We start from the raw sequence: 17,521 nt of genomic DNA on the forward strand, positions 1-17,521 counted from the left end.
CACATTCACCCTAATATATAAGCCATACAAAGATTCAACAAAGAAAGAGAATTACAGACCAATTTGCCTCATGAACATAAACATAAAAATACTCAATAAAATACTTGCAAACTGAATCCAAGAACACATCAAAAAGGCCATCAACCATGTTCAAGTAGGCTTTGTACCAGAGATGCAGTTGTAGTTCACCATATGAAAATCATTAAATACAATCCACCATATAAGCAAACTTTAAGAAAAATCCCACATGATCATCTCACTAGATGCTGAAAAAGCCTCTGATAAAATCCAATACCCTTTCATGATAAAAGTATTGGAGAGCTCAGGGGTAGGAGGGACATACCTAAACACAAATGGAGGAAAGCAATTCCTTTAAAATGAGGATTAAGAAAAGGCTATTCACTCTCTCCATATCTATTCAATATAGTACCTAATGTTTTAGCTAGAGCAATAAGATAACTAAAGGAGATTAAGGGTATTCAAATTGGAAAGACTTCAAAGTAACACTTTTTGCAGATGATATTACAAAGTAACATTTTTGCAGGTGATATTATAATGTACATAAACAACCCCAACAAATATTCTACACAGAAACTCCTCCAGCTGATAAACACCTTCAGCAAAGTGGCTGGACATAAGATTAACACACACACACACACACACACACACACACACACACACACATACACACACATGCACTTTATATAGCCCTTCTATGCAAATGACAAAGGGGATGAGAAAGAAATCATGGTAACAACACCCTTCACAAATAGTCACACATAATATATACTGTCTTGGGGTAACTCTAACCAAGCAAGTGAAAGATAAAAAATTCAAGTCTTACCCAGCTGTACCACTCCTGGGCATATATCTGAAAGATGCCCCACCATACAGCAAGGACATATGCTCAACTATGTTTATATTAGCTTTATTTGTAATAGCCAGAATATGGAAACAACCTAGATGTCCCTCAACCGAAGAATGGATAAAGAAACTATGGTATATTTACAACACTCTTCAACTATCAAAACCAAAGAAATCTTGAAATTTGTAGGCAAATGGATAGAAACTAGGGTCAATCATTCTGAGTGAGGTAACCCAGACCCAGAAAGACATGCATAGCATATATCTACTTATAAGTAGATATTATCTCAATATAGATGTCCTCTGAGATACTCCACCCCTGGGAGATTAGGACAGATACTCAAAGCTGGACTCTTGGTTATGAGCTACAACTTATACGGAAGAGATTGGGGCTGGAAGGATAGGATGTGTGTGTCAGAAGTTCCACAAAGAGACTACCAAGACTAGTGGATGTGGACCCAGGGGGATCTGGTCAAGCAGTTCCTGGAGGCACCAATGAGTTACATTAAAGTGCCCAAATGCCTATGGTTTCCAATCCTGTTACAATGCCTTCTACTCCCAATCACGCACCTATAGGCTCACGGTGTTTGCCTTATGATCAGTTGATTGAGGGAGTGAAGACTAGGGCCTTGTTTATTATTTTTATGCAATGTGGGCACCACACAGAAGTGTATAGCTGCAGTATTATAGCCTCTTTTTTTGGACAATCCTGAAAGATTCCTGTGAAGGAAAATCTTCACCGTGGGTAGTATACTTTGTTGCCCATTTTACATAGAAAGAGAAATGGCTGGATGTGAGAATGTTTGCTGACTCATGGACTATAGCCAATCGTTTGGCTGAATGATCAGGAAACTGGAAAGAACATGATTAGAAAATTGGTGAAAAAGACCTTTGAGGAAAGAGTATGTGAACAGATCTCTTTGAATGAGCAAAAGATGTGAAGATACTTGTGTCCTACGTAAATGTTCTTCAAAATGTAATTTCATCTGGGCAGTGATGGCACATGCTTTTAATTCCAGTACTTGCTAGCCAGAGGTAGGCAGATCTCTGAGTTCAAGGCTAACTTGGTCTACAAAGCAAGTCCAGAACAGTCAAGGCTACACAGAGAAAACTTTTTTCCAAAAAACCAAAAAAGAAAGAAAGAAAATAAGCAAAGAAAGAAAGAAAGAAAAAGAATAAAAAGTTAACTTCAAAAAGGATGAATTTGAAGTAAGCTTTGTATTGTTTGTATGGTTGAGTTGAACGGGCTCAATACTTCATATTATAGTAGAAATATACATAATGTATGTGGAGAATAATCTTAAATTTGAGTTCTATACCAATGTATCAAAATTAAGCTTATTTTGTATCTACATACAAAATTATATACCAATGAATTAAAAATAACCTTTTTTGTTAGGAACAAATAAGCCCATAGGTTGAGGAGTAGGTTCAATAATCTATGTTGTATCTTATCATAGTTATATATTTCTATACCCCCTCATGTAGGCTGCTTAGGATAATTAAGGAATACAAGGTAATTGTTGCTTGATTAAATTGTGGTCATGTCAACTACCAATCTGTTATTATCACAGGAATATACATCCTAGGTTCGTAGATGGGTACGATCCTATAGATAGATAAGGTAAAATAGATAAGGTCTTCAAAGCCTCAGAGACCTACAGAATATGATATTTAAAGATGCTTTTAATATTTAAAAGATTCTTTGACAAGACAGGTTAATTCCTGGCTACATCCAGCCTACCTCAAGCAGATGGTTAGCATCAAAGAATCTCCTTGTGGAGATGGCTACAAGTGTGGCAAAGAAGCCACTGGGCAAAATGTCCTTGTTTATGCCACAGACAGAATTCTGCCTAAAAATGGGCAACCTTGGATATAGGCAAAGCCAACGGCCAAACTCTGCCAAGACAGGGTAAGTAAGTCCTAAGTGGTTGCTGCCTCACAAAAATGTCTGTTGGATATATTGGGCCATAAGGCTGAAGATGATGCTCCAATGTTATACAGAGTTTTGGGTGACTGTTCAAGCAGCAAATTGTCTCTGTCATTTTTTCCCTTTTTCTTCTCATGTTGGAAGCTATTACCCTGCACTTCCTGTTTTCTCAAGTAATTTTCATTCCTTCTCAAGTCTCTGGTGGGGTTGAAGACCTGATAATTTTTAGTCTTAGAATTAACCTTAGCTAGTTATGGGTTAAGATGTTTTTAGGTCTAGATAGATGTTCTAATTTGACAGAAATGAGATATGATGGATATTGATTCTCATTTAGAGTTTTGGAATCACCAAGATAGGAAAGATGTTTTCTACAAGGTTGCCAAATACAATTAGCCAAAACACTATCAATGTAACATTCATATAATCCCTGATTGTTTCCTGGTTCTTCTTGCTGCATATAATTTTTTATTTATGTGTAATAATATAAATGTATATGCAATAAAATAAAATATTTTAGAAAAGAAAAAGAAAGAATTCAGTACTCAAATAGACATGATGACTGATTCTATGGATAGTTAGCCTCTTTCCCCAGTCATCCCTGTCATTACCCAATGTGCCCATGAACAAAGTAGTCATGGTGGCAGAGAGGAGGTTATGTAAGGCCTTAATGTGATGGACTTAGGTGAGAACCTACTCTAATGCCTATTATACCTTTATTTCCCTTTTCTTTATCAAAACAGTTGGACTTTATTATATATATATATATATACACATACATACATATATATAATTTATTCATATTACATTTAAATTGTTATCCCATCCCTTGTATCCTCCGTCCCTCCCATTTTCCCCTTACTTCCCTCCTCTATGACTGTGACTGAGGGGGACCTCCTCCCCCTGTATATGCTCATAGGGTATCAAGTCTCTTCTTAGTAACCTGCTATCCTTCCTCTGAGTGTCACCAGGCCTCCCCCTCCAGGGGACATGGTCAAATATGGGGCACCAGAGTTCGTGTGAAAGTTATAGACTTTATTCTTTATTCAAATAAATATAAGTAGATACTAGTTGGTAGTTCCAGTGTAAGACAGTTCCTATACCCCTAATTTTAAACTTATATTCATGATAGTCTTTAAGATAAGATTGACTATTAAACCAACACTGAAAGATATAGCCAGTAAAAATTAAAGCGCTGTTGTCAGTATTGTGTATATTTTGCACAATAAATCTTTTTAAAATTTAATTAATTTATTCAGATTACAACTAAATTATTTTCCCCTCACTTGTATCCTCCCATTCCTCCCTCCCTCCCTCTTTCACCCTATTCCCCTCCCCTAGGTCTGTGACCAAAGGGGACCTCCTCCCCCACCATATGGTCACAGCCTATCAAGTCTCATATTGGTAGCCTGCTTATTCTTTCTCTGAGTGCCATCAGGCCTCCCCATCAAGGAGGAAGTGGTCAAATATGGGGCTTCAGAGTTCAGGTCAGAGTCAGTCCCCTCTTTTCACACACCTGTGGAGAATGTCTTGTCCATTGGCTAGATCTGAGTATGGGTTCAATGTTACTGCATGTACTGTCCTTGGGTGGTGCAGTAGTTTGACCAGAGCCCCCCACCCCAGTACAGATCTGCCTGTCATGATGTTCTTCTTGTAGGCTTCTAGGACCCTCTGGATCCTTCTATTTCCCCATTCTCCCATGCTTCTCTCACCTAGAGTCCCAATAAGACGTCCTCACATCTATCCCAGTCTCCTTGTAAGTGAAGACTTTCATGGGACATCTCTTTTGGGGTAGTGCCCAACTATAAGTGAGTATATGCCATGTGAGTCTTTCTGCATTTGGGTTAACTCACTCAGTATGTAATTTTATCAGCCATTATACGAAGTGTCTATCAGAACAATAGAATGATAAAATTTTCTTATTCACAAAATTAAGGTTACTTTGTTAAATATAAACATTATATATGGGCTTATATCTTAACCCACCCATGCATTCTTCCCACTCTGCCAAAACCAAGGTATGGTTATAAAAAACTGAAACTCAAAGAGGCATAGTTACGTATATAATTTAGAAAATAATGTGGACTGGCTGTATTTAAAAGGAAACTACCCAAGGCAGGATGGGAAATTTGTTCTTGTTTAAAATACAATGTTTATCTTATAAAAATGCCCAGGGAATAATTTCCCTTACACATAACTATGTAATTTTATCGAACATGTTAACCGTTAAGATTTTTAAGAAGTATTAAAAAGAGGTCTTACTGTTTTGAAAGAGACATCTCCTCTGCTTCACTTCAGCCAGGACTTCAGCATCTGTATGTTCAAACTGATAATGTTGTGCCATGACATCATAAAGAGCCTCTGAGCTACAAAAATTTAAAGGGACAGCATGCAATATATTTTATACTGTATATATACATCTGAATTTCATTTTAAAAAATGGATGTGCTCACATATTTTTAGAATTATTAACTAATAGATTCAGTCTGATAGTCATTAGTTGATTCTACCTGCTTGTTTAATGGCTAACTAATTATTTTATGGCAAGTAAATTTTGAGTGGACATGTATGGCCATATATATGAGTGTTGAAGATATGGTGGACAGCTCATGCTCCGTGTGTAATCAGGAACTGCCTCTGACAGGAACTCTGGTGCTTGCAGTTTGATCACTGCAGGGCAGCCTTTCTGGCACACAGAGGAAGGGGATGCAGGCTATCCTAATGAGATCTGATAGACTGTGGGGGAGGAGCCCCCCCATTAGAGGTCTAGGGAAGTAGAATAGGGCAGAAGAGAGAGGAAGGGTGGGAATTGGAAGATAAGACCAAGGGGATAACAGTTGAGATGTAATGTGAATAAATTATAATAAAAAGATGGAAAGAGAATATATAAAATTTATCTTAATATAACAATTATAATTGACTACATTTATTTCAAATTCAATCTCTGTTCTTTGAAAATATTTTATATGTTTAAGGTAATATTTTTCCAAAGAGGTGGGATTTTATTTATTTTGTACATTGTGAATTTCTAGAAGGTAATCATTTTTGCTTATATGAAGTTCATACAGCGTTCATATTTTTGTGCTTGGCTTATTGCACTTAACAAACTCTCAATATAACACTCTACAAGTGACAGGATTTTATTTTCTGTAAGGATAATATTCTAATACTCATCCACCAATAGATTCTTTGTATGATTTTGCATCCTTGCTACTGTGTGTAGTACTGTAATAAGAATGTGAGTGAAATTATTTCTTTGGTAGTAACTTTATGTCTTTTGATATATTGAAATAATAAAATTTTTTAATCATACTATACTTCCATTTCTGACATTTTACAATTTTATTTTCTGAGAACTTCATAAATGAGCACGGTATCTATATCACTCTTGCTCACTCTTCAAATTCCTCTGGCATTTCACCCTGTTTCTCCCAAATTAATGATATAATAATAATAATAATAATTATGTAGTACAACCTACTACATCCATTTAGTTTTACTCATATGTACATATGTCCAGACATTACCACTGGCATTAGACAATCTATTAAATAGAAACACACCTTTGGAGGACATTGACTGTTTCTCGTTGAGCAGCCATTAAACGTTAGTGGCTCTTCATCTGGAATGAGGGGACATGTAAAATTTCCTTTGTTTGTGATAGCATTTTAACTGCTGTCATTATGTCTTTCTTGTTCAGACAATCATATTGTTGCGATTCCATGGATTCATTTACACTGTCATGTCTAAGGGACACAATCTAGCAGCAGAAATCCTGAATATTTGTCTCTTAGAATCTTTCTATGCCCTCTTTCATGATTTCCCATGAGCCTTATGGTTTTGTGTGTGTGTGTGCATGTATGTGTGTGTGTGTATGTGTGTGTGTGTGTGTACACCTGTGTTTAGTTATGTCATATGGAGTGATGGGATTCATCTCAAGAGCCATATATAAGAAATTTATGAATCTCAGGTATGGAAAATTTCCCGTTGAGTTGTTGATTAGAGGAACTTAAGAGCCTCCACAAAACAATACTGGTTCTTGCCATTGTCCTTGGTGGACTTCTAGAACTTGAAGGAAAGGTCATATTTCTGAAGACACTTTCCTCCATAGGACATGGAGGAACCAAGCTGGAACTGACCCAGAAGCCTCTTTTCAATGAACTAGCTTTGAACACAGGGCATGAATGAATTAAGCTGTAACTGACAGAGAAGCCTCTTGGCTGAGGGCTGGCTCTCATAATATATCCATAGGTGGAAAAAAAGCTATCAGGAGACAAAAACAATAAACCATCTACCCATCTATAAAGCCTACAAATTATCACAATGCCCAGACTGGGAAGATATTCATAATGATGCAATGGTAGCCCTTTTATCTTGGGGGTAACAAACAGCAACTATAGTTGCAATTAAGTCTCATTCAATAGGAAGGAATCCAAGCCTGGAAATGTAGACCTATAGTAGAGAGGCCATAAGGCTAAAAGGAGAACAAACTACTGCCAGTTTCTCAAACAAATACAATTTCTAACTGCATTCTAAATACATATCCTTATTTCCACAGGTAATTGACTTACCTTAGCTTATTTTGTGTGTGTGTGGAGTGGGGGGGGGTCCCTTCAGGTATCCATGTAGGGAAGTGAACCACACAGAGAGATAAGAATGAAAAACTGGTGCAGATTGATTTTGTCAAACTGGATAAGATTTCAGAGAGTCTAATGCTAGACTGATATTGTCAGCATATTAAAACACACACACACACACACACACACACACACACACACACACACACATACACACACATTGCAATTTGGGAAAAGGGTTTCCAGCCAACAATCAGTCAAATCAGTCCAATTCCAGGTGCACAATAAAGCTTAAGATGTGACTACGTAGAAACTCTTCTCCAAAAATATGACCATGAGGGTGATTTTTTTTTAGTAAAAAGGCCTGGAATCTAGTGTGGTCTCTGACTGATTACACTGAGGTCAGCAGGCCAGAAAGTGCTTGTGCCATTTCCCCTAAGGATGGGTAACTTCCCTCTAGGGAGAGAAGAGTCTAAGATAATCATTCTGGGGAATTTGTGTGAGGTCTGCCTCTATAGTGAAAGGTGGGTGAGGCCAGCTTCCCTCAATAACAAAAAGGTCACCAGGTCCTTAACAACCTCCATTCTCACCGTTCTGGATGGAATGTTAAGAATTTGATTTTTATCTTCTCAGCTGAGACCACTCCTCTGTGTGATTAACATTCCTTTTTCTCTCAGTGCTTCTCTTCGTGAATACAGGACCACACTGCCCCCAACAGCTTATCGTCAGGGAAGCTTATTTGTGCAACAGATAGAGAAGAGTACAGAGATCCACAATTAGTCAAAATACAGAGAATTGATCACTGGAATGTCCAACCCCAACTGATGCATTTTGACTTTTTGAGCAATGTCCTAAGAATTGTCCATGTTTATAGTAACATTTTCACCATCAGTGTGTAGAATTTCCCCCGTTTCCTTATGCTTAGCAGCAACATTCATTGCTTTAAAACTTTCCAGCAATAGCAATTCTGATTGGGCTGAAAAAAATTTCATTGTAGGTGTATTTGTTGCCCACCTTTAGTTCCAGCATTTGGAAGGCAAAGTCTGAGCTCAAGGCTATCCTGATCTACAAAATGAGTTAGTTTTGAGTCAGCCAGCAAGGACTACACAGTGATACTTTGTCTCAAAACAAAAAACAAAACAAACAAAAAAATATCTCATTGTGGTTCTGATATATAGCTCTCTGGTAATGGTTGAATACTTTTCACATAATTTTAGCTATTTTATATCTTTTTTTAGAACAGAAAATTTGATATGAGTTTGTATCTCCTAAGAATGTCAGAAGCTAAATCCATAAAGCCTCACCATGTTGGCTGCCTAGACATGACCTGAACAACATGACGCCAATAGAAATACCAGTCTGAATGGAGGAAAGTTCTTGAGGCCTCAAGCATACACAAAAAACTATAGGAAAACAAGAAATGCAGAAAGGGGGAGAAATAATATTCCTCAGGGAAAAGCACAATTAGTTATTATATATATAATATATATATAATATATGTGTGTATGTGTATGTATGTGTAGATATAGATATAATTAAAGTAAAAAGAGAAAGAGCAAGGGATCTACTTAGAAGAGCTTGGAGTAAGGAAAGAGAAGGGAAATGATATAATTGCCTTATAATCTCAAAAATGTTTTTAAAATAAATTATACTATTGATTCAAGTTTTTGGAAATGTGGCTACAAGTAATACAATTCTAACCTATTGTAGATTGTGATATACTCTGTTTCAATTCTGGGGGGCTTGTAGAGATTTCATTTATAGAATGCAGGATTACAATACATCTCATTCTTCTTTTTATTTTATTATTACATTTTTATTAATTTATTCATGTTACATCTCGATTGTTAGCCCTTCCCCTGTTTCCTCCCATTCTTCCCTCCCTCCCACTTCCCCCCTTCTCCCTTCCCATATATCTGTGATTGAGGGAGACCTCCTCCCCCTATATATGCTCTTAGAATATCGAGTCTCTTCTTGGTACCTTGCTATCCTTCCTCTGAGTGCCGCCAGGCCTCCCCATCCAGGGGACATGGTCAGAAAAGGGGCACCAGAGTTCGTGTGAGAGTCAGATCTCACTCTTCACTCAACGGTGGAGAATATCATGTTCGTCGGCTAGGTCTTGGTAGGGGTTCGAAGTTTACTGCCTATATTCTCCTTGGCTGGTGCCTTAGTTTGAGGAAGACCCCGGGACTCATATCTGCCTGTCATAAAGTTCTTCTTGTAGGTTTCCAGGACCCTGTGGGTCCTACTATTTCCCCATTCTTCCATGCTACTCTCACCTAAAGTCTCAATAGGATGTCCTCTCCTCTGACCCACTTTCTTGGTAAGTAAAGTTTTTCATGGTACATATCCCTTGGAGTAGTGTTTTGATATAAGTGAATATATACCATTTGACTCTTTTTGCTTCTGGGTGAATTCACTCATTATGATAATTTCTAGATCAATCCATTTGTCCACAAATTTCAGGAATTCCTTGTTTTTAATAGCTGAGTAGTATTCCATAGTATAAATGTACCCCAGTTTCTTAGTCCATTCTTCTACTGAGGGACACTTAGGCTGTTTCCATGTTCTGGCTATTATGTATAAAGCATCTATGAACATGGTTGAGTGTATGTCCCTGTGTGTGGTAGGGCATTTTCTGGGTATATTCCAAGGAGTGGGATAGCTGGGTCTTGAGGAAGCCCTATTCCCATTTTTCAGAGAAAGCGCCAGATCGCTTTCCAAAGTGGTTTTACTAGTTTGCATTCCTACCAGCATAAAAAGCACAGACTCGCTGTTTGGGGAGGGGATTTTCTGGAGTCCCCAGCCAGAGGAGTCTCAGTAAAGAGGGTGAATCTGCCCTTGGATTCCTCCTACCACACCACCCCAAACTGCGGAAGTCACTCGCTTAGGCTGAGTGGAAACACAGGCAGCGGGACCCAACAGAGACAGCTAAAGTGGGACTGCTGCTCGCTGGCCATCCGGGGCCCAACCTAACACCGATCACAGTGGACTGAGCCTGCATATATCTCATTCTTGATAGAAAACACAAAGAAAGCATAATTTCTTTTACAAAGTCATCAAAATTTCTTTTCCTCTGTCTTTTATAATTTTTCTCCTCCCTTTTTGCAATGGTCCCTGAGCCTTAGTTGCAAGAGTTGTGTTGTAATTATATCAATTCAGGTTGGGTTCCACAACTCTGCATTTTGATCTGTAACAGTTTCAATTTGCTGCAAATAAAGGTTCCTTTGACAAGAAGTGAGAACTATTCTTATCTGTGGGTATAGGAACAAATATTTAGAATGCAGTTAGGAATTATGCTGTTTAGTAAAGTGTTGGTTATTGATTTTCCTGTAAGAGCCATGCCTCATTAGCCCTAGGAAGCTGGCTAGTTTTCTAGCACAAGGAATGATTTTCCTCTTGTTGAGTCCATCTTAAATCCAATTAGAGTGTTGTTGGTTACCACCAAGACATGGATGTCATTGTTGTACTCTTAGGGCTATTATGCCACATGTGTCATTGTTGTGGTTCATGGGTATCATAACTGGGTAGGATTCTTCTCTGTTTCACTCCTTTGGAAGCTTGCATGGCACCTGTTGCCCTGAAGGCTAGTATTCGTAAAGGATGTTCTCAGGTGAAATCTAACTCAGGTCCTTTGAACCCTATACTGAAGTAGATGATGTCTTCAGCAATAGCATCTTACTATCTTCCTCTGGTGCAATTGCAACAACATATACTATTTTGAGAGTCTATTGTACAAGACTGACCAACAGTTAAAAAGGATGTTTCTTATGTCAGTTACTTGGGATTCGTTAGATGCTCTAAGGCTCTTGGGTGAGCATTGTCAACCAAGATAGAAACATTTCTTTTCCATATATATAATTGTCACACAGGTCTACCAAAGAGCCTCTTCCACTATATTTTTTTAATTGTTTAAAAACTTTGTGGAGAGCCTTGTGGCTACTGTTAATCTGAGTTTCCTAATCTTATGTTTTCCTGGAGTTTCCTGAGCCTCCTGTCTTTAATGTCTCAGTTAGGGTTTCTATTGCTGCAATGAAACACTATGATCAAAAAGCGTGGTGGTGCACACCTTTAATCCCAGCAATTGGGAGGCAGAGGCATGAGGATCACTGTGAGTTCAAGGCCAGCCTGGTCTACAAAGTAAGCCTAGGAGAGCCAAGCCTACACAGAGAGACTCTATATTGAAAAAAATCAAGTTGGAGAGGGAAGGGTTTATTTGCCTTACATTTTCACATCACTTTTCATCAATTAAGGAACTCAGGATAGGAACTCAAGCAGGGCAGGAACATGGAGGCAGGAGCTGATGCAGAGGCCAAAAATTACTTGCAATATGAAGACATCTCCCTAATAACTATGCATTTTGATAGGCCTCACATCCTCATGTATACTTCTTAAAATTGTGCTAGTAAGTATTCCCCACTTTTCTTTATTACAAGAAGAATGGGTGTTACAAGGGAAGCTGGTAGGTTTTTAAAAAGACTCTCTTTCAGAACTTGGTGATAAGGACCTGCAATGGAGTATTAGCCCCTGGTTGTATTAGGTACTGCCTTTTATTTGGATAATAGGTATTTTGATAGGGTAGCTTTCACTAGACCCAGTCCCTTATTTGCCCAGAAAATGGATTTATTCCTGTCAGAAACTGTCTTTTCTACTCTTTATGAAGGGCTTAACTCATATTCGTAAGTGTTTTATTATTCAATTTTTGAAGTATGACTCTCTCTAAAACATGTCCAGGATATCTAGTCATGACTGAAAACTGATGCGAAGATTAAGTTCTCTATTATAGGCAACTTTAAGAAGGTCAGTTTTCTTACTATGTCTCTTTATCAATTATGACAATCTAACTAGTTTTATATGAAATTATTCAAAAAATCAGGTTAACACAGGTATGTTGGCTCTAGTACTAAGTTGAAAAGGTATAGTTTTTAAAAATATATTTTATTAACTTATTCATATTACATCTCAATTGTTATCCCCATCCCTTGTATCCTCCTTCCCTCCCATTTTCCACTTACTCCCCTCCCCTATGACTATGACTGAGGGAGACTTCCTCCCCCTGTATATGATCATAGGGTATCAAGTCTCTTCTTGGTATCCTGCTATCCTTCCTTGAGTGCCACCATGTCTCCCCATACAAGGGACGTGGTCAAATATGGGGAACCAGAGTTCATGTGAAAATCAGACCCCACTCTCCACTCAACTGTGGAGAATGTCCTGTCCATTGGCTAGATCTGGCTAGGGGTTCAAAGTTTACTGCATGTATTGTCCTTGGCTGGTGCCATAGTTTGATCAGGACCCCTGGGCCCAGATATGCCCATCATAATGTTCTTCTTGTAGGTTTCTAGTACCCTCTTGATCCTTTTATTTCCCCATTCTCCCATGCTTCTCTCACCTAGAGTCCCAATAGGATGTCCTCCCCTCCGTCCCACTTTCCTGGTAAGGGAAGACTTTCATGGGACATGCCCCTTGGGCTAGTATCCAGTTATAAGAGAGTATATACCATTTGACTCTTTCTGCTTCTGAGTTAACTCACTCATTATGATCATTTCTAGTCCAATCCATTTATCCACAAATTTCAGGAATTCCTTGTTTTTAATAGCTGAGTAGTATTCCATAGTGTATATGTACCACAGTTTCTTTATCCATTTTTCTACTGAGGGACACTTAGGCTGTTTCCATGTTCTGGCTATTATGAATAAGGCTGCTATAAACATGGTTGAGCAAATGTTCTTGTGTTCTGGAAGCTTCTGTAAGGCAGGAGACACTGTCAACAGAACAAAGCGACAGCCTACAGACTGGGAAAGGATCTTCACCAACCCTACGTCTGACAAAGGTCTAATATCCAAAATATATTAAGAACTCAAGAAATGAGGCTCAGAACTAAACGGCTGAATGGCTGAAAAACACTTAAAGAAATGCTCAACCTCCTTAGTCATCAGGGAAATGCAAATCAAAACAACTGTGAGATTTCATCTTACATCCATCAGAATGGCTAAGATCAAAAATTCAAGTGATACCACATGCTGGTGAGGATGTAAAGAGAGAAGAATGCAAACTATTACAGCTACTTCAGAAATTCCACTCCTTGGAATATATCCAGAAAAGGTATAGTTTTGTATGCTGTGTCCAAAGTTGCCTTGGAATCTATCTCTGGGCTTCTAGCCTATTTACTTTTTTGTTACTGTGATAAAACACTCTGGTCAAAAAGCAAAATGAGGAAGAAAGGTTTTGTCTGGCTTATACTTTCCAATTCACAGTGTATTATTAATGGAGACAAGGACAGAAACTCAAGCAGACTTAAATAGAAACCACAGATGAATGACTCACTCACTGGATTCTGCTCAGCTACCCTACCTTTCTTATATAGCTTAGGTCCACTTGCTTAGGGATGGTGCCACCTGCAGTTGGCTGGGCCCTTCATCACCAATTATCAAATCATCAATCCCAGCAATCTTTCTAGGATATTTCTATAGGCCAATCTGATCTTGTCAATTGCTCACTTGAAGTTTGTTCTTCCCAAATGACTCTAAGCTGTGACAAGTTGACAATGAAAATTAACCAGCACAGATGGCAATATTTTGTTTCAAAAGTGGCTATACCTAAGAGAACCTGCACTTTCATGCCATCAATTGTTGAGATTACTTCCCAAGGTCCCAATCCTACTGTGACTGAAATTCATTTATTAATGAAACTTCCAAATGTGTGAGTGTCAACACTGCATCTTGAAGGTGGTACTTGGGCCCATAAGCCCTTCAATATTTAGTACATACTTCTTATATTTAGATTCCCACCCTCTCTTTAGCTGTTCTTTTTCATCTTGATTCATTTGTAACACAGGGACTACCCTGTGGCTGAGATGTTAGTACCTATTGCCAATTTTTATATTTTTCTTTTAGTTTCTGGGGCTCTGACTGATGAAATGTTTTTTAAGAGTCAGTTTTTCTCAAATGAATTAGTTATGAGCTTCTCCCTTAATCTCTTTTGGAAAGCCACTGGATTTTGTTTAGAATTGTGGTCTATGGTGGGTAATTCATTATAATTTACTAATTTAGTTTTTTCTTCATGCCCTCATTTAGATAAAAGAGCATGTGATTTCATGACCAAATTAATCCTAGAGTCTTTGACTCTATTTCACTCCTGCTGGGTGATGACAGTAGCCCCTACAGGGTGATTGGGATATGTCATGTGTAGGCTATTGCCCAAACACACTGCTGCCTCCTTGATACCATATTATTCATCTCAAGTAAGAATTTAATGAGGTATAATCATTATATCCTTCTAGCTGAGGTCAAAAGTGATTGGTGGCTTTTGAAACCATTGGTATACCTTTCTGAAAATACTCCTAGTTGTTTTATTTATGGTAGATCCCACATGAGGAAGAGAACTTGGACTTTTCCTGGTTGGTATGTGGGTCTTCTAACTTGTAAATGACAAAGCATAGACATTGTGGTGTGAGATAAGTAGGCTGAGAAATTAATGGAAGGCTAGTCTGTGAGGTGAAGATATATTTCTTTCATGTCAGAAGGTGCCCAGAGACTTTGGAGTCTATTGGACATGGCATTTAGCACATACAATGGTCTCTTTCAAGTCTCAGTAGGGCATCGTTAAGGTAGTAGAATCCAATTTACAATGCTCACAAAGGTCAGTATTATTTCTTAAGGCCATAAAATTCTTTTTCTAATATATTTTATTAATTTATTCATATTACATCTCAATGGTTATCCCATCCCTTGTATCCTCCCATTCTTCCCTCCCTCCCATTTTCCCCTTACTCCCTTCCCCCATGACTGTGACTGAGGGGGACTTCCTCCCCCTGTATATGCTCATAGGGTATCAAGTCTCTACTTGGTAGCCTGGTATCCTTCCTCTGAGTGCCACCAGGCTTCGCCATTTAACACAAAACTCTCTTGTCCATTTACCAAAGCTAGAGTATTGATTCAGTTAAGAGATGTTGATAAAATTTCGATACCCATTATTGAGCCAGATCTCCTCATTCTCCAGCTTGTTCTCTGGACAAGCTGTTTCTATTGGAAGATTGACCTTTTTGTTTGTAAATGACTGTGACTGACTTTAGTTTACTAATCCCAGATGCAGCTATGAAATGACTCCCAGGGAAAGCATGACTATCTTCACATCTGTAAAGGAAAGATGAATAATGTATATCCTTAGAAAGAGATAGTTTCCCTGAACCCCCATCCCAGAAATTGTTAACTGATTTTTATATCCTTTGGCTATGGCATGGCCTCACAAAACTTTTCTAGGGACTTTTAACAACATAATCATAAGGAGGAGCAAGGCCTCGTCAGCCCCCTAGCAACTTTCATTACCTATATGTCTTCAGAAATGGGGAAGACCTCATGAACCTCTCTTCAGTAACTGTTAACTGTTTGTATGTTTTTAGGAAGGGGTGAAACTTCATGAGTTCTGGTACACAGTAACTGCTAACTGCATATATGTATATACACACATATATGCACATGTACACACACACATACACACATGTGATAATGTAAATAATTCATATTGTCTTATACTTTGGACAGAATGGAAATAATCTTTACCATATAGTTATATTTTTTGCCATTCTATTTTCAGTTATTAGAACTTCCTAGACTTAAAAAAACATATATTTCCCAAGATTCAGACATTTTTCAGTAATAACTTATTGTTCATGTATTCTAAATCTTTATCACTTCTCATTCCTAAACATCTCTAGTGTGAATTCATGCTAAATAAATTACATTCTACATGGTTTTATATCTTTCTTTCTTTATTGATATTTTTAAAAAGCATATTATCACAGGTTAATATGTGAAAACAACATATTTTTGCACTCTTGTTTCTATTATCTAATATACCTATACTCATTTTCACTTGTTTATTATTTATTTATTTATTTATTTATTTATTTATTTACTCTTTAGCCTGATCCCAGCCCCCTTCCTCGTCTGCTCCCATTCCCACCCCCTTACTCCCCCATTCTATCCTCTTTTTCTTCTCACAGAAAGCGAGGCCCTAATGTGTATCAACCCATCCTGGCATCTCAAGTCACAGCAGGACTAAACATATCTTCTGCCACTGAGGCCAGACAAGCCATCCCAGCAGGACAAAGGGATCCAAAGCAGGCAACAGAGTCAGAGACCGTCCCTACTCTCATTGTTAGAGGAGCCACATGATGACCAAGATGCACATCTGCTACATATGTGTAGGAGGGCAGGTCTAGTTTGAGCCCATGCAAGTCTTTGGTTGGTGGTTCAGTTCTATGAGCCCCATGAGCCTGGGTTAGTTACTCTGTAGGTCTTCTTGTGATGGCTTGACCCCTCTGGCTCCTCTATGCTTCTTCCCACTATTCCACAAAACTGTCCAAAATCAGCCTGTTGTTTGGCTGTGGGTCTTTGCATCTGTTTCTATCATCTGCTGGATGAAGCCTCTTAGAAAGCATTTATGCTAGGCTCCTGGCTGCAAGCATAGCAGAGTAACATTAATAGTGTCAGGGATTGGTTCTCTCCCATGGGGTAGGTCTTAATTTGGGCTAGTCATTGGTTTGCCATTTCCTTAATCTCTGCTCCATTTTTAACCCCTACACTTCTTAGGCAAGACAAATTTTGGGGTGAAGATTTCATGGGTGGGTTAAACTCCCCCTCCTTTTACTGGAAGTCCCACCTGGCCAAAGGAGGTGGTGAGTTCAGGTTCCATGTCCCCCATTGTTAGGGCTTTCATCTAGGGTCACTTCTATGGACTCTCAGGGGCCTCTCTTGTCTTAGAGATGCTCCCTCATCAGTTTTTATTCTTTATCCAGGTCCTCCCCCTTGTCATACAGCTCTTTCCCTCCATCTACTTCAGATTACTATTTTATGTCTTCTTTTTAGTGAGATTAAAGCATCCTTCCTTGAGTCTTCTTTGGCATCTTTGGGTCTGTGGGTTGAATCATGGTCATCATGTACATTATGGCTAATATCCACTTATAAGTGAGTATATAGCATGTGTGTCTTTCTGAGTCTGGGTTACCTCACTCAGGATGATCTTTTCTAGTTCCATTCATTTGCCTTCAAATTGCATGATGTCTTTATTTTTGATAGCTGAATAGTATTCCATTTTGAAAATGTACCACCGTTTATCTATTCTTCAGTTGAGAGACAGCTGAGTTTTTTCG

General features: G+C 38.4%; 1 protein-coding gene across 2 annotated transcripts in view; it reads right to left on the reverse strand.

Annotated features, from left to right (window-relative positions):
* Positions 1 to 5,123, reverse strand: part of CYLC1 (cylicin 1) — a 30,892-nt gene extending 25,769 nt beyond the window's left edge. Inside the window, exon 1 of one of the 2 annotated variants that reach the window (XM_084790821.1) lies at positions 5,054 to 5,123. In XM_084790821.1, the coding sequence (XP_084646947.1) occupies positions 5,054 to 5,070 (17 nt within the window). In that variant the 5' untranslated portion in view covers positions 5,071 to 5,123. The remainder of the gene's footprint in view (positions 1 to 5,053) is intronic. The other variant, XM_084790822.1, reaches the window with a different exon arrangement.
* Between the last annotated feature and the right edge of the window lie 12,398 nt (positions 5,124 to 17,521).

This window comes from Acomys minous, assembly GCF_964271855.1.
Source record: "Acomys minous genome assembly, chromosome: 7".
Lineage (NCBI taxonomy): Eukaryota > Metazoa > Chordata > Mammalia > Rodentia > Muridae > Acomys > Acomys minous.